Source organism: Branchiostoma lanceolatum, chromosome 16 (genome assembly GCF_035083965.1).
Source record: "Branchiostoma lanceolatum isolate klBraLanc5 chromosome 16, klBraLanc5.hap2, whole genome shotgun sequence".
NCBI classification, from domain to species: Eukaryota; Metazoa; Chordata; class Leptocardii; order Amphioxiformes; family Branchiostomatidae; genus Branchiostoma; species Branchiostoma lanceolatum.
Window position 1 is genome coordinate 14,543,688 of NC_089737.1, and position 25,579 is coordinate 14,569,266.

General features: G+C 41.9%; 2 protein-coding genes across 6 annotated transcripts; one reads left to right on the top strand and one right to left on the bottom strand.

Moving 5' to 3' along the window:
* The first annotated feature begins 546 nt into the window (after nt 1-546).
* Nucleotides 547-11,189, top strand: LOC136421440 (putative methyltransferase NSUN7). Of its 2 annotated transcripts, none has more exons than XM_066408746.1 (8): nt 547-773; nt 4,248-4,415; nt 4,846-5,085; nt 5,773-5,916; nt 6,604-6,782; nt 7,399-7,585; nt 8,928-9,071; nt 9,915-11,189. In XM_066408746.1, the coding sequence occupies exons 2-8, from the start codon at nt 4,275-4,277 to the stop codon at nt 10,386-10,388; spliced, it is 1,509 nt and encodes a 502-aa protein (XP_066264843.1). In that variant the 5' UTR covers nt 547-773; nt 4,248-4,274; the 3' UTR covers nt 10,389-11,189. The 2 variants fall into 2 exon arrangements, with proteins under 2 accessions (XP_066264843.1, XP_066264844.1); XM_066408747.1 differs by having other exon boundaries at nt 4,253-4,415.
* Nucleotides 11,190-14,863: 3,674 nt separating this feature from the next.
* On the bottom strand, nt 14,864-25,058 carry LOC136421439 (deformed epidermal autoregulatory factor 1 homolog). Of its 4 annotated transcripts, none has more exons than XM_066408745.1 (11): nt 24,639-25,058; nt 22,216-22,394; nt 20,989-21,080; nt 19,780-19,994; nt 18,600-18,747; nt 18,240-18,308; nt 17,416-17,615; nt 16,744-16,875; nt 15,884-16,048; nt 15,518-15,642; nt 14,864-15,124 (listed from the first exon to the last, which is right to left on the bottom strand). In XM_066408745.1, exons 1-10 carry the CDS (start codon nt 24,852-24,854, stop codon nt 15,529-15,531), a joined length of 1,530 nt encoding a protein of 509 aa, XP_066264842.1. In that variant the 5' UTR covers nt 24,855-25,058; the 3' UTR covers nt 14,864-15,124; nt 15,518-15,528. The 4 variants fall into 4 exon arrangements, with proteins under 4 accessions (XP_066264842.1, XP_066264838.1, XP_066264841.1 ...); XM_066408741.1 differs by having other exon boundaries at nt 14,866-15,124; nt 20,989-21,092; nt 24,639-25,054; XM_066408744.1 differs by having other exon boundaries at nt 14,867-15,124; nt 19,789-19,994; nt 20,989-21,092; nt 24,639-25,053.
* Between the last annotated feature and the right edge of the window lie 521 nt (nt 25,059-25,579).

Here is a 25,579-nt window from a genome sequence, read left to right on the forward strand (position 1 = left end):
TAATTTTACTGTATGTGCTGGAATGTTAAGTGGAACACACAGTTTGAACGTCAACGTTGCAACTCGTGTTTGTCAGTTCGCGTTTGATCGAGCTCTTTTAATTCAACCAAATGTTGTTTTATTGCGCGTTTTCTGTCGGAATATGTATTTGCGTGTGTTTCTGAACGACGTATTTGAATCTAGAAAACCAGAATGTATTGGTTTTAATTTTTGGTTTTGTACATAGCATTACTCTTATACTTGATTCTTTTGGTCCCGGAAAAGAGCCAAACGCTTGGCAGAGCTTAGATTTACAGAGAAACGTTTGAGTCTATGATGTAGCGAGAAACCTTTGTCCCTATAATACTGTAACAACTGAAAGGCCCTTTGAGACCTCCTGAAAGCGCTCCTTTGTCCTTAACGAGTTCTGTCGGGTCGTCGCACCTCATAATGCCGCGAAATACAGTCAAGTGCATGCCGTAAATCACGCCTGCCATTGTCGTAATCTGTCAGATTGATATTTTACGACACCGTCCCGACCCTCCCGTTAAGGGTAAGAGGGGTAAAGGTGAGAGATAAATATCAGATTGTGCCCCAAACTGTTTGATCAGTTGTTGATGCGGCCGCTATTCGGCGCCATTAGCGAGGCTCCGTTGCCAGGCTGGCGCGACTGTTGACCAAACTTTCCTGCCGACCACAACGGCGGTTTTGTCAGGAAAGTTCCCACTTTCTGTGATCCTTACCCTGCTAGACTTTTCTCACAACCTCTCTGGACTTACAGTAGCCGTGAACGAGTAAGTGTCTGCTCAAAATCTTTCAAAATTCTAACTCTTAATATTTAACATAGGATCTCAGCATATTTCTCTAAATGGCGCAGTCACAGTCGAGGTGGGTCGTCGTATAATTCTGATGTCTCCAGGTTTTTGAGGAAGCTGTGACAGAACCAACCGACTTTCTCTGATCCTTGATACCCAGTGCGACTTTTCCCATAACCTGTCTGGAAGTGGTAATGTTACACGCTAACGAGTACATTTTGGCTCAAAATCTCTCTAGAATTCTAACTCTTAATACTTAACTGCATCCATTGCTAGCATATTTGCTCTAAACAAGGGTTGCCAGAGAGGTAAGCATTGACAGGTATTTCGAAAATTCTTAATTTCGTGTTATTCTTTTTGTACGCTATCGTTTCACAGTTCTGATTGTGCTACAGTATATGATGACACTCCCGACAAACGTATCTGACCAAGATTCCATACGGAAACTATACAATGAATAGGCACTCTGCACAACGCGTAATGGGTCTATCAGAGGCATATACCCGGTGGTTTATTAGTCAATTAGTTTGGAATATAAATCTAGCGAAGTCCATTATGCTTACTGGTGTTCGCCGTTGCTAAGGATTGGGCTAACAGGGTAATAGCAATGTTTATGTGTGTATATGCTATATGGTGTGTTCGTGTGTGTGCATGTGAGTGTACGGGTACGTGTGTGTGTGTGTGTTTGGGTGAGCGTGAGACAGAGTGAGTGCGTGTGTGTGTGTGTGTGTGTGTGTGTGAGAGAGAGAGAGAGAGAGAGAGAGAGAGAGAGAGAGAGAGAGAGTCAGTCCGTAACCCCTAGCATGCTTTTACTTTGACATAGAAATTAATTTTGCTCACATCTTTATCTTGCTACCACGTCAAAAGTTTTACCGTGCGTGAGGTGTGTTTTCCTGGTGTATATATACTTACCCCAGCGCATATCTATAGTGCAGGTTCAGTCTATAGCGTTATCCTTTGATCTCTTTATGAACCGCCTTGTTCCATACTATAGAGATATGTTATCACCGAACCCATTTGTAAACTACGTGCAACAATTTGGGCAATATATTACTGCGACATGTGTGTTAGTTGACGACAATGTGTTCTTCCGTTGCCACGAAGGCAAGAAAACAAAGTCACTACAAGACGTAAACATGTAACAAACGAGCTGGTGCCAATTTGACGTGTTTTGCTAACTTGTGGCTCGTGTTTCAAGATTTGAACTCTAAAAGATTTGAACTCCTTTGCCCTAGACTGCGATTGTTGAGCGACCGTACAACGAAATTTAGATTTGTGTAACCCTTTTTTAATTCTAGAATTGAAATATAATGCAATATGTAAAAGAATGATTTAAAGAGCAACAAAACACACTTAAAAATGCTTTCTTTATCGATAGAATTCGTCAAAGGATCTGCAAAAAGTTTGGTCGCTTAGCCTTAGGGGTAGCCGCTTCTGGTGGAAAGTGTTAGCCACGAACATAGAAGTACACTAGGGAAGGGGGAGGGGGAGGGGCGCGTTGCTACGCTGGTTGTTTCCATTACTGATCAACCACGTCAAAGCGAGCGCTTGTTCAAGGACACCACGCAAGCGGATCAAACAGATTGCCACTGCAAAACACTCCCTACTTCAACTAGTTCTCTCGCAGAAATTCAACCAAAACGTCATTCAAAAATTAATATATATATGAAGTTTAATCATTGAACATTACAAAGTGTAATGTTCAGTTAGTGTGTAAGAGTCCTACAGGAATACGGATGTGTTTTATAAGTGGTTCGTGACGAGTGGATTTTTCCACGCCCGGCTGAATGCGAAGCTTTAACGCGGATTTCGGCACTTGACGTCCACTTGTAGCAGGTGATTAACGGATAGCGCTACTTGTGTGGCAGGTGGCTGTTGTTTGTGACATGTTTACACTACGGTTTTTTCGACGTCAAATTTGAATCATGGCTCTGAAACGGATTTAAGAACATAAACAGGTTATCAGGATTGTGCAGTGTTTACACTAGTAGGGGTCAAATATGAATTGTGTCTATAAAATGGATGTAAAGCCATGGTTAGTTGGATGTTGTTGGGCGCTGTTTACACTACGGTATTCTGACGTCAAATTTGCATTATTGTTCTGAACCGGATGTTAGACTTCGGTCAGGTTGTTGTTATTTGTGCTCGGTTTATAGAATGCGTATTGTAAGGTCCAATCTGAATCATTATTCTAACACGGACGTTTGAACAAGATGCAATTTTCTTTAAAGGTTTTAAAAGACCCACGACAATTGGACATGACTTCTCATCTTCTGAAAGGCGCTCTAAACAAGAATCGGTTTTAGGATCAAGATAGCCCATAGGGGATTGACGCAGCATCGTCAAAACTGTTATGAGAAGGGATCAGCTATACCACAAAACAAAATATCGCTCATATGCTTACTTGCCCTTTGTGTTTATGTCTGTTTGAAGGGTTGGGTGGACGCGGGGTCAATATTGTTCTTTTAAGGACCAGTTTGTCATTCTCCAGGTCACGTCATTCGAGGTCAGGTATTTAGAGGGTTTGAAAGGGACTTGTCAAGTGGAGACTTAGAGAAAAAAGACTTTTATTTCAGTCTTTTCTTCATTTAAACCATATCATCGAGAGGCATGCAAGGGATCTACACGATTAAAAGGCTAAAACTTTGGTTACAGCACGTGTTAACGTTTTGTATTTTGTGTTTATATTACGTGAAGGGAAGACCGCAACACTGTTCTTATCTCAAATACCTTTTGAGCTCACGTTTTTCGAGGTCAGGCATTGAAAATGCTTGAAAAGGACTTGCCAAGTGGGCACTCTATTTGCCGTTCTGATTGTTAGCGACAAAAACATGCATTATTCGTCGTCTTCAATTAGCAATCTGTCAAGACCTCAAGGTCTAACAAGGTCCTCGATGTAGGCTTAGCTTGAAGGGGCATGACAGGCGACGAATTTAGTGTTGATGTTGTAAAGTTTTTTCAGATTTGGATCGCTCGCCAAACGAATTTCAGACGGTCTTCTTTGTGGATATTACGCGTTGACCGGGGTGAATAGTTATGTCAGGGTCACATTTAGAGTGTGAACTAGAATCTGGCGAAAACATTCTTAAAGTTTTCATTATTTTGTATTTCAGATACGGCATAAAGGTCGATGTAAGACATATCGACTTACATTGTACCAATCGCAGTAACAAATTTTGTGCCGTAACTATGCGAATTAGAATTTGGCGAAAACCATCTCAAAATTTTCATCACTTTGTATTTCAGTGAAGGAATAAAGACCTCATTTTGAAAAATGTTGAATTACCAATCGCAGTAACTACAAATGTATACACAGTGACTATGTGAATTAACATCTGGCGAAAAGGTTATTAAAGTTTTCATTCTTTTGCATTTCAGAGACGGTATATATGCAATTCATATATATGGCCGCAGCAGGACAAGGGGTAAACTGTTCATTATTTTGTATTTCAGAGAAGGAGCAAAGACTTCGATGTGACCATGTCGTCCTACCAGACGACCTATGACGAGCCCTTAGGAATCGTGCCTCACCAAGTCTACATCTACGCCTCTCAGATCTTCCACCGGATGTACCGCAAACGACCTGCGGACCAGGAATCCATCCGATACGGCAACCCAAAGGTTTGTTTGTTTGTTTGTTTGTTTTACGCAACCGGTAAGCTGCCCTCAGGCGTAACATACCATTTATGTACAGTAAGTACAAGCTGCGTAAGACCGAACTGTACGGTTTGATCCACGCACACTGGGAAGGACCCCTTCTCTTTTCGATAAGTGTGGTGGGTTCTTTATTGTGCTCGAGGTTTGGCCCTACTCAAACGTAGCTTAACGTACCATCCCAGTGGACGTCCCTAGCCGAAGCTGGATACTGATTTTCACCTGATTCATTGGTGCCTGCAAGCTAGGTCGCTGTCGAAATGATAAACAGTGAATAGATGGTCAAATCAGATTGCCAGAGAATTCATCCTTAATTTGTATTATGTGATTCATTCATTCAACCATTCATTGAACTATTCTTTCCTATCTTTCCTCCTTCCGTCATTCATCCATGCAGGGAACACTAGAAATCAACCATGAGAGCAACGAAGACACGAGAAGACAGACCTTCAAGTTGGCGTACGCCGCACTGAAGTATCAGGACCTCCTGGAAGATGTGATCATCGAATCGGGTTTTCAGTCGAGCAACCCCCTGCCGCAGGAGTCCATGTGTCTGGCTGTCGTGGCGTTCTATGTGTTGATGAACAACAAGTTTTACCTACCGAGGCGGCATCGAAGGGGTCCAGTTATAGAGGAGGTATCTGTATCTGTATCTATATAGCCGGTATAACCGCCATTCGGCGTAACACACCAGCTTCGCAGGCACGCGGCGCGGCAGCAGCTGGTTATATTACGCCGAACGACCTGTCACGTCTAACCTTTGCATATCTAACTGCATGCATTGTTTAAAGCTGTCTAATGAGGATGCTTCCACTGCACTTGGTTGTAACGAGTTAGGTAAAAAAAAAGGTGTGTTTCCAGGTACCCGATCGACCCTAGCAAAAACCTGCTGACCCGAGTCTTTTTTCGGCCGACCTGTAACAAGGTACAACGATTTTCGATCTGACATCGAAGTGATGAAAATTCACATTTTCTTACACACTTTCTATATTTCGCACTCTCTGGACATGTTAGGGCTTCAAAGTTGATGTAGTCATAGGAATGTGCGGTAAACGCTTTACTTAATTTGTTCAGTACTTGTACTTCTACAATGTTCATCTGTACAATTACAACATTGTGTTGAGAATTTACGACTTAATGCAATCCAGTTTTACATTGTTAAACTGTACTTGCTGTTCTTAGCCTTAGGCCTTTTTCTTTCTAACGGTATAGCTAAGTTTGATTTTTGGATGAGAATTTATGTTACCAAAGGTTGCATAGGGATCGCAATGAGATATATCAGTCTTTAGGATGACTGGATGATATATATTGACGTTTTAAACAGGTCCAAGAGGTCCAAGACGCCTTACAGTCCGCTAAGACGGGACTGAATGCCACCTTGGCCCGGTTGAGGATACGGGACCGGATTCTGACCATCGACTCTCTTCTTCCGGAAAACGTCAGGAACAGGGACAAGTACGCCAGAACGGTACGTTAGGTACAGTTATACTCGAGTATACATAAACGGAAACTTACATACACACACGCATAAACATGCACGCGCACAAACACACACACACACACACACACACATACATACATACACACGCGCACGCACACACGCGCATACACACACACACACACACACACACACACACACACAAACACACACATACACACACTAGCCTCCTTCGCAGACTTCATGGAACGGCGGCGTATATATTTGAGGGGGGGGGGGGGTGTTACGTGATTTTTTACACGGGCCAAGGTTCTATAATGTAGGCTTAGGGACTTTCGCCGCCGAGGGAGTTATGTCACCGAGGGACGACCGCCGTATACACACATACATCCATACACTGTCCAACTCGAGTCTTTTCAAAGAATGAGCAATCCACTGCTTCTGTGACGTCACGTTTGGCAGACAGAACACGTGACTTGCTGAGAAGTGAATTATAAGCTGCAGAAAGTTTATGGCGCCCCCGTCTCTGTTAAGGGAAGATAAAAGCAGAAAAAACTGTCCAACTCCAGTCCTTGAGAAATCCATTGCTTCTGTGACGTCACGTTTTGTAGACAGAACACGTGACTCGGTGAGCAGTGGATCATAAGCTGCAGAAAGTTTATAACGCCCCTGTCTTAGTTAAGGGATGATAATAGCAGACATGTTTTTCGTTTTCAGTTGCCCGTGTACGGCTGGGTCAACACTGTCAAGTCCTGCTTCGAGGAGGTGGTGGCGGGACTGGAGGAGGACGGTTTCAAGGCGCCCGAGCCTGACGATGAGGAGTTCAAAGGAAAGGTGTACAAGAAACTGCTGCACTTCTCGGACACCCTCATCTTCCCTGGGGAGAACAAAGAGAGGTGAGAAAAGAGTTGCTCAAAATCAACCATGTCAATCGTTAGAGAATTCGTTTTCCTTTCAACTTGTTTCCACCAAATACTGTAGGAGTATCCCCATTAGATAGCCTTAAACAGTACCTTAAGTTAGATGTGTAAAGGTCGTTCGGCATGATATAAGCAGCTGCTGTCGCGCCGCGTGCTTGCAAAGCTCTGTGTTACGCCGAATTGCGGTTATATCGGCTATATCTAAAGACAGCTTCAGAAGCTGATGTGTTACACCTATGGGCGGCTATACTGGCTATATAGATATACAGAAAAAATACAGAACGCACAAATTCTATTGGATGGCAGTTCAGCACCATGACGAGCTCATATCCGAGGCTTCGCCAAAATCATAATGTCTTTCTCTTTTCCAAAATACGAGACCACCCTCTTGTGAAAAGTGAAAGCCTGGTCCTCCAGGACAGACCTGTCGCCATGCCAATGGCTCTCAATGGCTCCACACCAAAATCATAATTTCCATTTCTTTGACAGGTCGTGAGAACACCCTCTTGTGAAGAACGGGAGTTTTGTTATCCAGAACAATGGCTCCACACTTGTGGTGTTACCAAAATTATAACGTCCTTCTCTTTTCCAGGTTACGAGACCACCCGCTAGTAAAAAACGGGTGCCTGATTCTCCAGGACAGGTCGGTCGCCATGCCCGCCTACACCATCAAGTCTCTTCTCAGCCTCAACTCCGGATGTGACGTCATCTGCACGCATGCGGGGTCGGGTCACCTGGCCGCGCACGTCTGGGCGCTTCTGGACAGGGAAGAATTTCAGGTAACAGAAACTTTCACTTTTCAATCCTTCGGGCAACAGGCACGGTCACTTTTCAACCCCTGAGAGGCTGTTTATGACAACTATCCTTTTTTCTGAGCCACTGCTAGTAAAGTATGTTCAGATCAGAGGCCACGCCTTCCTTCATTTGTCTTTATGCTGTTTGTACTTTTGCGCTTCTTCGTACACGTACACATTGAAGCTGACATTCCACAAGAGAGAAAATTTACAAACATTAAAAGATTCCCGCTTGACGCACAAATACAAATATCACTTTATACGTGCGCTTTTTGTCAAGGCATCACCTAGGCTAGGCAGCTGCTGAATAAAACAAGCAACACACGGTAGTCTAGATATGAATGAATGCAGATATTCGTATAACCGCAACTTTTCTGTGTTTTTGCGGGAATCCGAAGCCATCATTAACCATCAGACGTTGCGTAGATTTTTTGGTTGTTAAAAGATTAATATCCATAAAATATAAAACAAAGCTCGACGTAGAATCGTACCATGCACTTTCATTGATATCAGAAATGAAATGGCAGCATATTGTAAGAAAATCTAATTGTGCTGACTGATATTCCGAAAGCTCTTTTGCAATAGTTTGGTACTTAACATCTGTTAAGAAAAAGTATTTCCCAGCAACGAAAACGTTTGCGGAAATGTGAGATTTCTTTCCGCCATATCGATACATTACCACACCAAGATAGCTGATTAGAATCATGCATACTCAACTTGTTGATGTACCTTTTCCCTGTCTTACAATGTCCGTTTTCATAAGAAACACATTGCCGAATCAAGGCCCTATATCCCTTGGTTCACGGTAGGTCCAGTCGTTTCTCTACTGCGTGCAAAATGATTGATGTTTTTTGATCTATATTAGTGTGAGTGAAACAAATGCAGTAGCTGTTCATTCTCTATTAGGGATATGCATGTTATTATAGGTAGATATACAAAATGTAGATCTATTTACTTATCAGGAATTATGCCATATACTAGCAGATGATAATATTTTCATCGGAATTGCTGCTAGTATACTCAACAATATGTGGATTTATAGGTATTCAGACGACTCACAAGTGCTTAAGTCCAAATCCTGATGAATTTTGATGACTAACAATGTATTTCGCAATGTATCATTACACTTTAACTACACAATCATGTAATGATCTATGTGCAATTCGTATTGTTACTATGTATGGTGTTTTGGATAATAATTTCAAGGGTCACATTAGACAACACATTTTGTTTGATTTTTTTCCTGCGTGCATACGACGAATAGAATACACCTTGTAATAGTTATTCAGATCTAACGTTGATAGTAAGTTTTGATGTTATCTTACAGGTGTACGCCCTGGGTGCGCGGACCCCGGAACAGGCGAGCAGTCTGAGGGGCACCATCTCCCTGCTGGGGATGCAGTATGTCAAGGTTCTGCAGGAGAACTTTATGGACATCCGGCCTGACGACCCGCGCATGCAGAACCTACAGGTACTAGGTAGATCCCGCTGATATAGGGGAGGGGGGGTTTAAAAGATGAATGAGTGAATGAACGAATGAGATGCAACGGGTGGATAGATGAATTGATGCACGGGTGAATGAATGAAGGGATAAATGAATGGATGAATGAATGGCATGATGACAAGCGCATGCAGAACCTTACTGTAAGGTAGATTTCGCTGATAGGTTAACATTTAAAGAAAGACAAAAATGGATGTATGAACGAATGAACGAACGGATGGGGATGCCGTACGCCGAGGTTTTGCAGGAGAACTCCATGGACATCCGGCCTGACGACCCGCGCATGCAGAACCTACAGGTAGATTCCGCTGATGGATAATCGGTTAAACGATACATGAATGAATGAGTGAATGAGTGAGTGAGTGAGTGAATGAATGAATGAATGAACAGATGGGCATGCAGCGTGAGAAGATTCTGCAGGAGAACTTCATGGATTTCCGGCCTGATGACCCGTGAACCTACAGGTAGATTCTGCGGATGCAGCTGATGGGAACGCTTCGAAAATAAGAATCTGTGGGGACATAGAAGAACATGCTGTCACATACTCTGTTAAAATCGAGTAGTTCAAGAGCACAGTCCTGTCGCGTCACCTAGCATTTGTATGAGGTACTGCAGTACATACACTGTTTGTCTAAGGCTAATACAGTATCTTCATCATTACACAAGTTCTTTTTAGAGTTTGCTACAACGTGAAGAAAAACATTTCAATTTTTTCTTGTTTTATTCCATACCAAAGAAAATTTGATTGGAATTTTTTTGGGTTTGTCCCCTGCTTTTCCATTAAAGCTGTTTTCTCTATCCATTTCCTTGCAGGTCATTCTTCTAAACCCGCCAAACTCGCAATCCGGACTGTGCAACCCGATGGAATCGCTCGTCCACGGCGAATCCGACGTCGGCATTCTTCGTGAGTTCTCGTCCAAGAAATTCAGTTCGGGAAAACTCGGCGATCTCGTGTCAACCCAGGTGAACCTCATAAAACACGCCATGGCCTTTCCCACGGTCAAGTACATCGTGTATTTCACGTCTTCCGTCTTTAAGGAAGAGAACGAAGAAGCACTAGTGAAAGCTCAGGAACAAATGAACCCAGTGATTAACAAGACACCCGGACTCCTCCCGTTTAAGGTGCGCGCCTCGCCCCTTCCGATCGCCAAGACTAGCCAGGATCCGACGTACGTCAAGTTCCCGATGTCGCCGGAAATGAACGGATGTTTTTGCGGGATTCTCGAGAGAAAGGGCGACACGAGAGAGTTGCTGGCCCGAGCGCAGAAGTTCGACCTTGGTATATGAAATTGTTTAAAGAAATCATCACAAAATACCCAAACTTTCAAACATTCACGGATGAACAAAAAGCAGCTTTCCTCTTAAGATCACAGAACCCACAAATTCTAGAAAAAGTGGGGCTTTTCGTCTTCCACTGCCTCCAAAAAAGAAGTCAAACCCAGCTTGTTTACATATAGCCAACACTAGTATTATACTAGTAAGTATTCTACTGTTACAACAAAGTCAGTCACAGTTCACTGTCATGTGTATGCTTTTCCCCATATTTCTACAATGTACCTGTAATTAGCCCTCGGGTGTGAGCCTGCAATACAACTTTATTACATAAAAGGGCTAGCCCGGAATCCATCGTGTAAGCCTGCTCACGTATAACTGTTTGAACTGCACATGAGCAAGGTCAAAGGTGAAGGCCCTAAGTTGTAAACAGTTCTTCTGTAGACCATGCTTTATACATATCCAGACGTGTTTTCTTTAAGTCTCAGGGGCCTTCAACTTTGACACACTACTCACGATGCATCGCACTGCGCATACGCAATTCAAACCTGGAATCGGCTTATTCTAGCTCCGGTTCACTTACAGGCAACGTGATTCTGCAGAGGACCAATCAAAATTAAAGGAGTGAACGGAGCTAGAATAGGATATAACAAGCTAATTAAGGGCTATATCTTCTCTTTGATAACAATAATTAAGATAAAGTGGAACTTCAGATAGTGGCAGCCTGCGTTGGTGATGTAATGGTTGAAATGATTCAGAATGACTTGCTGCAAAATGTTTGGAAATTGCATGCATATTGGGTACAGTGAAATTTAAGAATAGAATGCCAAAAACAACTGGATCCCTGTAAATCATTCTATGCATAAAACTGTGAATACATTGGATGATAAGAAGCTTTTTGTACATTGCTATCGCAAGATGTACCTACTTGCAATAAATAAATTTGAGTTGCTATACATATACAAATGATGTTCATATCAAAACATGATTATGTTTGATGCAAACATATAAAATTAGATTTCGTTACGAAAACTTTAATATGTATAAGGTATCCGTTGGAAGCAAGTACAATGTATCTTCACTAAGCGTTTACGTCACATATGATGTCTATACGGTCTAAATCTTTGGAATCTAAATACGTAAACAGTGCTTAGTTTTTGAACTTACCTGTGCAAAATGTTTCATCTATATACATATGCAATACTTGTGAGCTTAACAGAGCAATGTGAATGCAATTTACAGATATCTATGAATGTTACAGATTGTATTGATTCAATTGTACGACTGTCAACTTGTGTATAAATTCAATATTTCAACCTCAATAAAATTCATTCCTTTTGGTAAAAGACTTGTTCGGGTATTTTGACAGACAAGGACGACGTGGCACTGCACTCAAGTTTTTCATAACTTATTTTGACAGCGCCACGTACAGAGAACAATATACCCATTTCTACACCTAGGTGGAGTGAGAAAAGTCGTGTAAAGTGCCTTTCCCAAGGGCACAGCATCGGTGGCGTCAGGGGATTCGAACCCGGAACCGCTGGCTTCTGGGTTTAACACCCTTTTGTTACGCCACACGATCCCACAAAAAAGGTAAAAGAGTTGTTCGGGTATTCATATTTGGGAAAAGAGGAACGTAGACTTAGTCACTTTTGGGACTGAATTCTTCTTGCTTGTTGTGATGGTGGCTTATCAAGAAAAACACTCAAGAACATATCAATTTACATGCTTTAATTTTCACAACATTTACAAAATCTCACAAGAGAAAAGTATAAACAGTGTAACACAAGATGCAAATGTCCCCACTGAAAGCATGGCTGGATATAGTGTGTCGGTAACATGTTGAGAAGAATTTCTTATAAAATAAAATAAAATCATTGTACTATTGTAAATAATTTACTAATAACCAGTGCTATGAAAAAGTTGCCTTGAATCAGATCTACTCAGTACACACTGTATTCCTAGTTTTGAATCGATGAAAGAATCAAAGATAGTACAAATTTATAACCATCTCTGAATTTAAACTAGGACGAAAATTTAAGTAAATCTTGGACCAATTCATATGTTTTAGTGTTTTTTGCAGTTGGTGTCACTAGAATGTCTGGATCTAGCCCCTATTCAAAAACAGCATAACCTTTAGCACTTTGAAGTAGCCGTTTGGCACCCCATTCTCTATTGGTTACAGAGTTAGAGTTCAGGTTAGGCAGCAAGGAGATCTCGAGGATAAACAAGTCAGCTTGGTGAATTAAGGTTAGTCAAGCAATTGCTAATAGTATCATAAGTGATGAGACTTAAAGAAATAGGCAGTTATCGTACAGCAAGTTTTGACTAAAGATTGTCCTGGTACAGTCATCAAAGATCAGCTTTTGGCTCAGGCCTAAAGCCCCTCCTTTCACTGGACCCGCGGCATGCCAGTGTTGTCGCTGCGTCTAAACTGGATTTGTGTTACCCTTGACTTTATAATGGGAACATCATTCAAAACGTATGACCAAAAAGAAAACAAAACACACAAAGCTTAAAAAGATTAGTTTTTTGTCGATGAGTGCTTTGTCAATTCGATCAGCCACAGCAACGCTGCCAGCGTGCCGCGCGTCCAGTGAGAGGGGGGCTTTAGGAATCTTTCAGGTCATTTCAACTGCAATCTTGATTCCATCAGGAGAAAGTTTGACTTCATACATACAAATCCTTGATTCATAAACTTGGCTGCCTCAAGGATATTCAGTTTCCCTGATCTTTCTACATCTTGGTCTGAAATGTACAATTCTTTATCACGTCATCCAACAAGAAGTGTTGAATGCTTCTGTGAATAGTTTCATCAAGTAAGTTGGTACATGATCAAGTTAACAACATTCTTTGCACGCAACCAAGTGTTTTACCTGCATTTCTGAGGACTGTCTGTCACCCTCCTCAGGGAAATACTTACCAGTTCCACTTTGCACAGTTGCAACACAAACAAATCAGCAGTGACAGACCATATCACAAGAAAAAACTGTGTAATAGACTGGGACGGGGCCAGGGTAATAGAAAGAGAGGACAACAGACGCACCCGTTGGATTAAAGAGTCCGTATGGATCAGGAAATCTACACCAGCCATGAACTGTGATGAGGGGGGATATAAACTTAGTCGCGTTTGGGACCGCATACTTCACACTGTAGCAGCGACACCTAGCTGCATTGCAAAGTACAACAAGTCAGAATTGCCCTGACAAAGGTGACAGACGGTCAACTGAAACGTTGGCTGGTGAAAACCCATTAGACGTGTGCAAAGAACTATGTTAACCAGTACCGAATGCTATGTGACAATACTGTGTCTGGTCTGTACAGATATGTATAGAGGTATACATCATAGTGAGATCATACTAGCATGAAATTTCATCTGTGTTTAACTTGGTAGTTTACATTGTACAGAGTTAAAACTTTGTTCCAACACACAAAATTTGTGCATCAAATTTTACACTGTTCTACTACAGTCTTTCCAAGACACCTAGATCACATCAACATTCAGAGATGGCGGGTGGTCTAAACTTCTTGGCACTTGTGACCAATTTTGACATCACATCTTCTTTAGGTTACGTGATCTAGTTTTCTGGTCACTTGTATTATGAGGAAGTATTGTTTTCATTATTATCATTATTGTATGTTAGCTTTCTGTCTGTATGTCACTGTATGTACATTACTTGTTTCATTATATTTGTAATGCAGGGCCCCACTGCAAAGCAGTGTCAATCATTGAGCTGGGCAACCCTGCATAACGGTGACAGAAATTAAGATAGAATTTAGAAATAATAAATAAATGAAGACTGCAGTAGCTAGGACAGCCGAAAATTCCCTGAACTAATTTTTGTGCGGTGGAACAAAATTTTAACTTACAGTGAAATCATGCACAATCAAAACCTTGGCAAGACCCAAAGTTTTACAGGTCTCCCTAAGGTCTTACAACATATGTTCAATGATCCCTAAGGTCTTCCAATGATTTCTCAGCGATGCACAAGGTTCCACAGTGGTCTGTCAGAGATCTCAAGGTCTTCCAAAGGTCTCTCAAGGATCTTACAATGATCTCAGCGACCAGTGATTTTTATGTTGCTCATCAGTTGACCAACAGTCTCTTTCCAGCAGAAATTGAGCCTACCACGCTCCTTTACAAAGTTGTGGGCTCAAGCCTGGTACTAGTAATACTGTACTGTACATGTACAACCATTGCTCAACAGTTCATCTGTGTTGGAAGAAGTCATTCTGACGTGAAGTTGGACTGTCATTTCCAACACAAAAATTGGACTTTCCAGAATTTTTAACTGTCCAACTCCGGCCTTTGTCAAGGAATGATCAATCCACTGCTTCTGTGACATCACACGTTATGCAGATAGAACACGAGACTCGTTGGATCATAAGTTATATGTTCTATCTGCAAAACGCAATGTCACAGAAGCCGTGGATTGCTCATTCCTTTACAAAGGCTGGGGCTGGACGGCTGAAAATCTAGTTAAGTTCAATCTTTCTGTTGGAAACTACAGTTCAATTTCGCTTCGCTTCAGAATCTATGATCGTTGTCTTGCTGATAATTTCAACTGTAACTCCAGCCCCTCTTTAGCTCACTTGACTCAGTACATGAGCTATTCCTTGATCAATTCCCACACTTATCGACGGGCGAATCCGTCCCAACCAGTGAAGCTTGCATCTTCGTGTCCCATCTAATGTGCCCGGTACTCTACCCATCAGAGACATTGCCTCAGGATACTGTTGTATAAGATTACCTTGAAGAGTGAAAATTAAAAGTTAGTCATGATGTTTTGACACTTCTTCAATCAAATTGTGTCTTTAGGCTACATAACTTTAATTTGTTGATTTTCTGAATTAAGAAGAATAATGTTTTACTACAACTAAAATACAACCTGAGTACAACTAAAAAATCAACATGAAAATAGAGTCTGAGAGGAAGCATGTACATCATGTACCTTAAAACTGTCCAAAGTAGTCTACAGAGAAATGATAGTTAAGTCACTATGTTTGTCCCGCCACTTCATGGAATAAACATGTCGCAATTAGCCCTCGGGGGAGAACTTACAAATAAAACTTGATTATAATTAACATGGATTTAGTAGAGTTAATGAAAAGAACTATGAATAAGCTAAAGTTAAAAGTTTTACCTAGTCTTCTGCTAGTCCTTGTCTCCTTCCGTGCCCTGTTCTCCTGACGTTTCTTCAGACTCGTTTATACTGTTCTCCTCCACAACGCGCACTGTGATTGTATCATTCTGTAGGGTCCCAAACTCCTGCAAATAACAAAGGATAACGATCAGAGATGGCAGACTTCTCACACACACACACACACATACATACATACATACATGTACACACCAGTATGCATGCACACAACACACACACACACGCACACACACACACACACACACGCACACACACACACACACACACACACACACACACACACAGACATATACTGATATAGACAGACAAAAACACTTCAATCCCTTGAAGCTAAAGTAAAAAAATTACCCAGACCTTGATGAGTTGTCCCTGCTTGGCCTCTGCTACAGCCTCCAGCTTGTCTGCCCGTGCCTGGGCAATCGCCTGAGCCACGGCCGAGTCCTTTTCTGCACGAGACTCCATCAGTGCTCGCTCTAACTGGATCTGTGCTTCTACTCTGGCCTGGGACAAAACCTGGATAAAATAATACATTGTTTATTACTTTACAAGAAATCTGAGAGGTGGCCTGAGCTACAGCCGGAGTCTTTTTCTTAGAGAGATTCCATCAACACTCGCTCTAACTGGATCTGAGCTTCTACTCTCGCCTGGGACAAAACCTGGATAAAATAATACATTGTTTATTACTTTACAAGAAATCTGAGAGGTGGCCTGAGCTACAGCCGGAGTCTTTTTCTTAGAGAGATTCCATCAACACTCGCTCTAACTGGATCTGAGCTTCTACTCTCGCCTGGGACAAAACCTGGATAAAATAATACTTTGATTATTACTTTACAAGAAATCTGAGAGGTCGCCTGAGCCACGGCCGAGTCCTTTTCTGCACGAGACTCCATCAACGCTCGCTCTAACTGGATCTGGGCTTCTACTCTGGCCTGTGACAAAACCTGGATAAGATAATACATTTGTTCATTACTCTACATGAAACAATAGTGATCATCTGAGGTGTGCACATTTGTTTGTAAAGGAAATTTTTTTACAGGTATGCAAAATGATATATGTAATGTGGTTTACAGCCTTATATTGGACATTGCATTTGGACACAGTTATCTATAACAGATAGTTTGTGTTGTCTGAACTATACAAATGTACCGTCTACATACATGTAGTTGCAATAAGATAGGACTGATAGAAAGTAACTGGTTCTAGATTACCTCTTTTTTCTCTGTCTCCGCCTGTATTCTGGCCTGCGCTAGAGCGGATTCCTTCGCTGCTTGGCACTGTTGTTTGGCCTGTTCTATCATGTTCTTCAGCTGCTGGGCTTGCTGGATGATACTCCCTACCATCTGAAAACAACATACAGGGAAAAACCTTTAATATGACACTTGTGACAGTTTTCAGCAATACCAAATACGCAAGTAACAACATTGTACATATAAATTTCATACATGTTGAATATCCCTGACAGCAAACTACTGCCAACATTTACATGATGATGTACATGTACCACGTACAGTAGGATATCTGTTTTCTTGGAACCAAGTTTTTTCTTTCTTACCGCCACAACATATGGCAGTCTGTCTACTTTTCACAGGGGTGTTATCATTGGACAAGATACGTAAAGGTTATGTGTGATAGGTCATTCAGCTACAGACAACAAAAATGTACATGTACATGTAGTTATGACAAAACGGACAAAAAGAAAATTCCAAATTCTATGATCTACCGACCCAATGAAACTATTCATGGATTCACATAATTGTTCAGATTGAAAAGGGCCATTGAAACTTAAATATGACAATGTGAAGTATAGGCCTGCAGGCCGATTTGAGCTTCTCAAGAATCAACAAAGATGCAAACAAACAAACAAACAAACAAAAACAAACCTCCTCTAGATGCCACCACTGTTTCTGTTCCATCACATCTACACTGGTCATGGTTGGTGTGGCAGACTTGGGGGTGGGAGGGGGGATGGGGGTGATCACGAGCGTGTGGTTCTCTCCTGAAGATGGCGACGTCTCGAAGTTCGCCGTGCCCCACTTAACTGGCGACTCGAAGGTGGGAGTGTTGACTGTGTCTCCAGAACCTGGTGGAAGACGTTCGTGTGGTTAGGATTGTTGCTTTAGAATCTAAAGGTTTTGAGTTCGAATCCCTAGCAGGTTGCAATGTTGTGGTTAGGGTTTCTCACTTAGAATCCATTTTACTTAGGTTCCGAGTTCGAATCCCTAGCAGGGGCCAATGTGATGCCCTGGGTTCGAGCCCCCAGCAGGTCCCATCTATATTCATGAGTATGGAACTGGAGAGGATTGTTCTAGGTTTGATTCCCTAGCAGGTCGCAATGCTGTGCCCTGCAGGCAAAGTGGTCTTGGGGTTAGGGTTTCTGCAGGCATTGTGGTTAGGGTTGTTGTTTTAGAATCTAAAGGTTCTGAGTTCGAATCCCTGGCAGCCCCCAATGTTGTGCCTTTGGGAAAGGCACAGGATGGGACAGCAAGCCAGAGGCGACTTGTTTGAGAAGAGCCACACTTCTAGTATATGTCTAGCATATGAAGAACTCACCACACTTATTGAAAAGACTAGGGGTCCTTCGATGTGTGAGTAGAACAAACCTTATAGTCTGGTCTTACGCAGCTTATTCCTTAAACAGTATAAACATTGCGTGTTCTGTCTAAAGGTGGTTTCCCGTTTATATGAAACAAACAAACAAACAAACCTCCGACGTCCAAGCTGACGGACCCTCGCTGTGTGATGACTGTGCCTGTTGGAGTTGTGGTGATTGTGACTGCAAATAGAAAACACATTGTGGATATTAGGACAGGGTATATTGCCAATCTACATGTAAGAGAAGAGATCTTGTAAGCCATAAGTGAAGAAACGTGTTTTGATAACACAAGGCTAAAATATTTTCCTTTTACTGCTGTGACTCGGTCATAATAACAAGCCTGTATTCTTTTGGCCCACTAAATTGCAGTCTCAAAAAGTTTCCTTTATCTTGGGTATTCCGAGCAATCTTATGTATGAATGTATAAAATTCAATGTACAAAGTTATAATAAATAACTGGTGTCAACAAACCTGTGCCATCCTTGGCTAGATTAGAAGGCTGAAGCATTGGAGGCTTGGAGAGAGATCCTCGTGGCACTTTTTTCGTCGGTGTGAGAGGTTCACTCGTAGAGTCCCGTTTTCTTCTCTTGTACGGCACAAAGAGTCGAACAGGCCCGGACTGGAAAATCCATGGTCATACAGATACTATCAATTCATTTATTTTTGTAGGGACTTCATTTGAAGTAGAGGGGGAAGGGGATATTCTGAGCTTTTGACGTGTATATGCATATAATGCCTATACATAGATGGTCAAAGGAGTTGGACGTGAAAACAACATAAGAAAAAAGAGGGTACAAGGTCATCAGAAAACCCTCTTAGCTACAATTGAAGACAAGTCGCAGCCTTCGTTTTTCCTTGATACAATGTAGATGTAGCTTGTTTGGCTATATAGCCACTTTTTAACAATTAGAAGCATTTATGATTTTCTTCTTTCACTTAAGTAAAAGTTAGGAAAGACATTGTTTTTCACCATGTAGTGCCTGGTGGCACATAGGGCAGCAAGTTTCCTTGCTGTTTCTGTAGCAGGGTATATTTTTACAGGGATGGGTTGCTAGCCCTTCCTCTTTAAACACAGGATCACCATTTCCCAGTTACCAACTTACAATCATCGGAACCAGGAGTTCAACTGTGGGGGGCTGCTGCCAGTTGAGCTGGGGCAAGACTAGGGGTGGATACCGGTTCGGCTTAATAAGGTCCAAGTCCAAGTTTAGGTCCAGAGATTTAGGTTCAGGTCCGGACCTGAACCTGGGCCTAATCCTGTCCAGTTGATGTTTTGTTTTATTAGACCAATATTAAGCATAGAGAATTCATACTGACATGCACAACTATAAATTAAAGTTCTTGGGGAGAAGACTTTCAAGATAAACCAGTGTTTGATATTTGAATATTGCACTTGTTTTAAATGCCTTTTTTGTCAGAGGGGAGACTCAAAACACTTTGTATCAAACAAAATAGAGAAATATATTTGTACTTTGTTCAGTTTTTTTTGGACTCAGGTTTTTGGCTTTAGGTTTTTTGGACTCGGTTCTTGGATGTTATAAAGGTCCGAATCAGGTCCAGCGAACCGGTATCCACCCCTAGGCAAGACATTACAAAATGAAATTCATTTTAACTATCAGAAGTAATATGTTAAAACGTAGTGGAGACTCACGTCACTCACCACACTTTCATCATCGCAGCAGGCCGCGCACGTGCACGAGGTCGCGTGGGGGGTGAGGACACCCTCCTCTATAAGGGTGTGCAGAGTCCGGCCGCCGTACCGGATACTTCTCTTCCAGTCCTTGCTACTGGCGCGACCGGATAAGGCTTCAAACTCACTTGGTGTGTACCAGACATCTCCAACTTTTATACACTTCCCTCTGCCACCTAGATAAAAATGTATGGTTAAACTTAAAGTCTGTCCTGCACCAGATGGTGCATAGGGCAGTGCCTGTCTCCTTTCAATAGCCCTTGGGCCACACAAATTTTTGCAAGAACTACAGTAGGGGGCAAGTCCACTGGTAGAGGAGTGTGTTCAACTTCCATACTCCTTCCCCAAACACTGAGTGCTAAGCAGAAAAAGCAGTATGTACCATTTTATTAAAAGTCTTTGCTATTACTTGGCCGGGGATTGAACCTCACCATCTACCAAATGCAGGGCAAACACTCTAATCAATTGGCCATTGTGCCACTTACAAATGTTTAATGTACATCATGAAAACAGTGCTGGGAAGAAAACTTGAATCCTGACTATGTGAATATTCAATCCTAGACATCTGGCCAGTAAAACTGGCAGGTTGGGCTTGGGCAAGGTGTTAATTAACTAAGATGGCACACAGGCTATCTACGCACCTGATCCTAGCTTGGACTTGTATGTAGCTCTCCGCTTGTGTTACGACATCTAACAGGTAAAACTGGCAGGTTGGGCTTGGGTTAGGGGTTAACTAGCTGGTGTTGGTGTGTTACGCGGTTATACCGGCTACACAGACACAGAACTAACTTGAATGGCACCCATACATACCTGATCCCAGCTTGGACTAGGGTGAGGGGTTAAGTAACAAGAGTGGCACCTGTACAGACCTGATCCTAGCTTGGACTTGTACAGCTACCCGCTGGTGTTGCGACATCTAACAGGCAGGTTGGGCTTGGGTTAGGGGTTAACTAGCTGGTGTGTTTCGCGGTTATACCGGCTACACAGATACAGAACTAACTAGAATGGCACCCATACACACCTGATCCTAGCTTGGACTTGTACAGCTCCCCAATGGTGTTGCGATGTCTAACACTAGTAACAATTTAAACTGGCAGGTTGTGCTAAGGTTAGCGGTTAACTAACTAGGATGGCACCCAGGCTATCTACATGTACTGTGATGGTACACACCTGATCCTAGCTTGGACTTGTACAGCTCTCCGCTGGTGTTGCGACATCTGACCGGTAAGACCGGCAGGTTGATGGTGTCGTCCCAGGTGTACCTGAAAAAGGAACTGAAGGGTTTTATATGCTGGGACCCTCTGTTCCCAGAAAGAGCTGACACTGTGCGTGACATTCATGTAAAACTATTCTATATTCTATTACACTAAGAAGCGAGAAGAGGCCAAATTAACGTAATCATTAGACTAGTGCAATCTTATATTTGTATGTATATATGTGTGTATTTGCAAACTGTGATGTTTTCTGTTGTGACCTGTACTAAACCCAGTTGGGTATGTGTGTGCAATAAAGGTCTTCATTCAATTCATTCATTCATTCAATAAAGATCTAAAAAACAACCCAATGTTTCCATGTATAGCTTATGTCTGCACATGTACATCATGTATAACACATTCAGACTACTTCCTTTCCTTTACTTAAGGCATTTCCCTGACTCCAAAGTACATTTATCGTATGCAAGTAATAATTTCATGGAGAAATTTGGCTACTTGAAAACATGTTTGCCCAATCTTTCACAATGGATAGGTTTGAATGTTCATTTGAAAATACATAATTTTCAAAAGTTTTATTTGCTGGACTTAACTTCGCTGTAGGAGGGAAATGAAGTGTTTAAAGTTCGCGGTTGAAACAATTCTATAGTACAGGAGCAACACAAAACACATATTTCGACTTTGTGGTAAAAGGTCACCGTGAAAACTGAGAAACCACCGTGTATATTGCAAAATTTACATATCCTTGACTCTATCTATGTCTATTTTATTTATCTAGTGATGTATATGTTTGATAATGAGAAGTTTTATTGCAAGTTCATGCCCGTGGGCTAATTGCAAATACATGATAAAAACATAGGAAAAACATACAAGCGTCAGTAAACTGTGTCTGACTTTGCTGTAACAATAGGTTACTGGTACTATATACAATTGTTGGCTATATCTAAATAAGCTGGGTTTGACTTCTTTTTTGGAAGCAGTGGAAGACGAAAAGTCCCACTTTTTCTAGTATTTGTGGGTTCTGTGATTTCAAGAGAAAGGTAGCTTTTTGTTCATCCGTGAATGTGCAAAAGTAGGGATATTTCGTGATAACTTGTTTAAATAATGGACCTCCCTATTAGCTTTCTACTAGTAAGGTACTGAGGCAAAACCTCTGGTTTTTATATTTCATTGCATAAATAAGTACCTCGGTCTGCCATCTGAGGGTGTTGCAGGGGTGGCTGGGGTGAGGGGTGTTGCAGGGGTTTTCAGTCCGGAGTCCAAGCTGGAGTCCTGTACAACGATGAATGTGGTCTTCTGCCCATCGTGCAAGGCTTCTGTTGTGAGGAGGGTGGGGGTGGTGCCGTGGAAAACCTGTGATATCGCCTGCAAAATGGCGAAGAAAAAGGTGATGTTATTTTCTTTACCCTTCCTTTCTTTTAGAGGCTGTGACTACTGAGCGACCAAGATTGTCAGGTCACTCAACAAATTCCATAGATAAAGAACAATTGTTTTAAAACACACAAGTGCACTTTGCCTTTTAAATCATACGTTAGATAAAGTTTTACATGTAAGACCATATTCTAAAAGAAAATGTAGTCACTGTATGGTCGCTCAGGGATCACTGTAATTTGAAACTGCGGCTGTGATGCTAGTAAGTACTCATTTTTCAAAAAGCTGGTGCATATCCTTACCACGAAAAGTGCACTTTTTTCTGCATATCTGCACTGGGGCATGTATAAGAAAATTGCAACAGACAAGATCTAGCTGAACTTGCATGTACATTTTGTACTAATTTTCTCTGCCTTTCAGGTCATCAAAAATAATGTTTTGAACATGTTCCAAGCAATAATGACATTTCTAATCTTGTGTAGTTGGTGTCTAATGTATTCAAATATGATTCTAATGTAGTTCTATGAAGAATACACGGTATATTTTTGGGCCAGTACTGGCTATACTTGACAAATTACAATACATAAATAAAACTAAAAGTTTGGTGACTGTGGACAATTTTCATCATGGACAAGTGAAGGTAGACAATGGAATTAGCTGTACTATCTTTTTATCTTATCAGTGACCAGTTGATATGTTTATTCTACAACTAATTGTGGGAATTTTCAGGTGTTCTTAGTCATGGCGTTACAATTATTTACATAAACTCCATTTGCATTTTACATACACTTATCAATATCAGTTACACATTTTGCATATTTGCATACTAAGAGGTCATGAGAAAAGGATATGACAACACAAGCCAGGCATTAAAACTTGCCATACTTTGCACATGTTCAAAAAAGAAAAACCCACAAAAAAAGAAAACCATTAGAAAATTGGAATAAAATCTAAGTGTTATGCATGTAACAATGCATGTTAATGATAAAGGGGCATATTGTAGAATCTGGTGGGTAAAAACTACAAATAGTAAGAATTTGAAAGATCTACACTAAGATTCACATTTGTAACTTATTTGTTACTTATTTCCAACATATTCCCGTCATTTTGTCACATTTCCACCATTGATAAACGACGAAAAACGCAAAACGTGTAAAATCTGGTTCGCGGGACGCAAGTTAATATGCAAATAAGCCAGCATAGGACGCTACAAAAAATCCGAATCGACCGTTAGGGTCGGAGTTCGAGCGTCACAGGAAAATCACCACAAGTGAACAAACTTCAGAACGTCGGGCGTCTCGATCGCGTGTTCGGTGGTTCGTCGGAATGTTGGACAAGATGGCGGCCAATTCAAGCGGCGGTGGGGATTGCGTATATAATTTTTTTCAAGACGTTCGTTCGACACTACAAAGTCGCATCCGTACGTGATGAATATTGCTGTGCAATGTAATAAGGTAGATTCAACTAATGATGTAGAAAAATAATAAAAAACAAAGAATTTTGTTTTATGCTCATGTCACAATATGCCCCTTTAACACCGTTTCTTTTTTTCTACGATGCTTTGAACTTTTCTGTACCAAACTTATGCATCATCACACTGTTATCTGGGTTTTCACAGACTAACTCTTGTCCCGTTTACGTTGAGCCCTTGGGAAAGGCACTTTCTTCACTCAGATGAGATCAGCAGCTACTCTACTCTCAAAGCAGAGGTTAGGCTACAGTTCCTTTTTGACGTCTTTTTTGACGTTTTAAAATATGTCGGGCTTTCTATTTCGTCAAATTTTCTATCTGCCCACCAGCCAACATAAAGAAAACCTGAAAAAAAAAGCAGAAAGCACGACAAAAAATTAATCGAAAGATGACAAAAACAAGCCGGAGCCAAACCTCTGCTTGGAGAGTACCTGCCCTGCTCGCCCCCCTCCCCCATTCCTGCAAAAATGGCTTCGTGATGCCGACGCCACAGACGGGACCCTTTGATGACGCTTTGTCGTCTGTCAGACCAAAAATCACCCCCAAACCGGGCAAACCTGACAGAAATCCTCCACAGAACGGCTCATAATCACGTTTTACGGCGTTTTTCTGGTCAGGCGGCTAGCAGACGACAAAACCGTCGTCGGTGGAGACGGGTTGGCGCGAAGGCAATCACCGTCTGGCCGGGCGAATTTTCCGCCCAAGCTGCGCCATTTTGTCATGAAAAAATGCAGAAGGAAGCCTGTGCGACTCGAGACGCCATCTCACCTGTTCTGAGACGGAGGTGACGGTGACGGGCGTGCAGGTAGTCGGGATGACGGTGGACACGGCCACGGGATGGGGGTCGCCCGGCTCGCTGAAGGCGGACTCGTCTCCACTCGGCAGCTCCTCGGCCTCGGGCAGCCCGATCGGGCCCTGCTCGGACAGCACCGAAACTTCCGCCGCCTCGCTGCCGCTGCCGCTCCCCGACTGTTTCTCGTCCATGCCCGGGAAAACTAAACCGTCTGGCCTCACCGTCCTCGCCGTCGTCTTTTCTGTCACTTTCGGTTAAAAGGAGATGTAATTTTTGAGGGATTTGGCGATTTTAACTACGGGCTTTCGGACTTCGGTATTTTTCGGTTGTTGTTGTTCGCCCTGTCTCGATCCGACATGTCTCTTCTCGCGTTATCTCGCGCGATCTCGCGAGACGGAAATGGCGGGAAATTCGTCAGATGTTTCTTTGGCTACTTCAAGCAGATGTAAGGCTGGCGCTTTACTGTATTTTGGACGGCGTTTTTGTCGGGCTTTGTCAATTGACGATATTGTCAGCTTTTCTTTGTGTACACTGGCGTAGTATACTCAAATACAAACTGAATAGAAAAAAAAAAAACAGCCAGAAAGCCAGACAACTTCTAAAACAAGCAAAGAATATCCCTAACCTCTGCTTGGAGTGTAACTTTACACTTTGGCATTACTACTATCATTTTCTTCGAAGTCAAAGTACTATTAGATCTAGAGATATCCCAATTCATGACGAATTTCTGTATTCTAAGACTTCTTCAATCATTTCTGGGGGGTTTTCGGGACAAATTCAATGAAGCAATAACTTCCACTTCAAGTAGAAAATCTTTACTGTTCCTTACTTTCATTTATTTGAATTGCAAAAGTACAATGCAAATCAACCCACTGTTAATTAGCTAACAAGTAGAAGTAGGAAGCAAATGAAAAAT

Excerpts from the sequence above, each read along its gene's own strand:
- LOC136421439 (XM_066408741.1), bottom strand. The coding sequence starts at position 24,854 with ATGGACGAGAAACAGTCGGGGAGCGGCAGCGGCAGCGAGGCGGCGGAA. Across the intron at positions 16,876-17,415 it reads AGTGGTGGCATCTAGAGGAG|ATGGTAGGGAGTATCATCCA; the intron begins GTTTGTTTTTGT and ends TGTTGTTTTCAG. Across the intron at positions 15,643-15,883 it reads GACAACTCATCAAGGTCTGG|GAGTTTGGGACCCTACAGAA; the intron begins GTAATTTTTTTA and ends TGTTATTTGCAG.
- LOC136421440 (XM_066408746.1), top strand. The coding sequence starts at position 4,275 with ATGTCGTCCTACCAGACGACCTATGACGAGCCCTTAGGAATCGTGCCT. Across the intron at positions 5,086-5,772 it reads GGGGTCCAGTTATAGAGGAG|GTCCAAGAGGTCCAAGACGC; the intron begins GTATCTGTATCT and ends CGTTTTAAACAG. Across the intron at positions 9,072-9,914 it reads CGCGCATGCAGAACCTACAG|GTCATTCTTCTAAACCCGCC; the intron begins GTACTAGGTAGA and ends ATTTCCTTGCAG.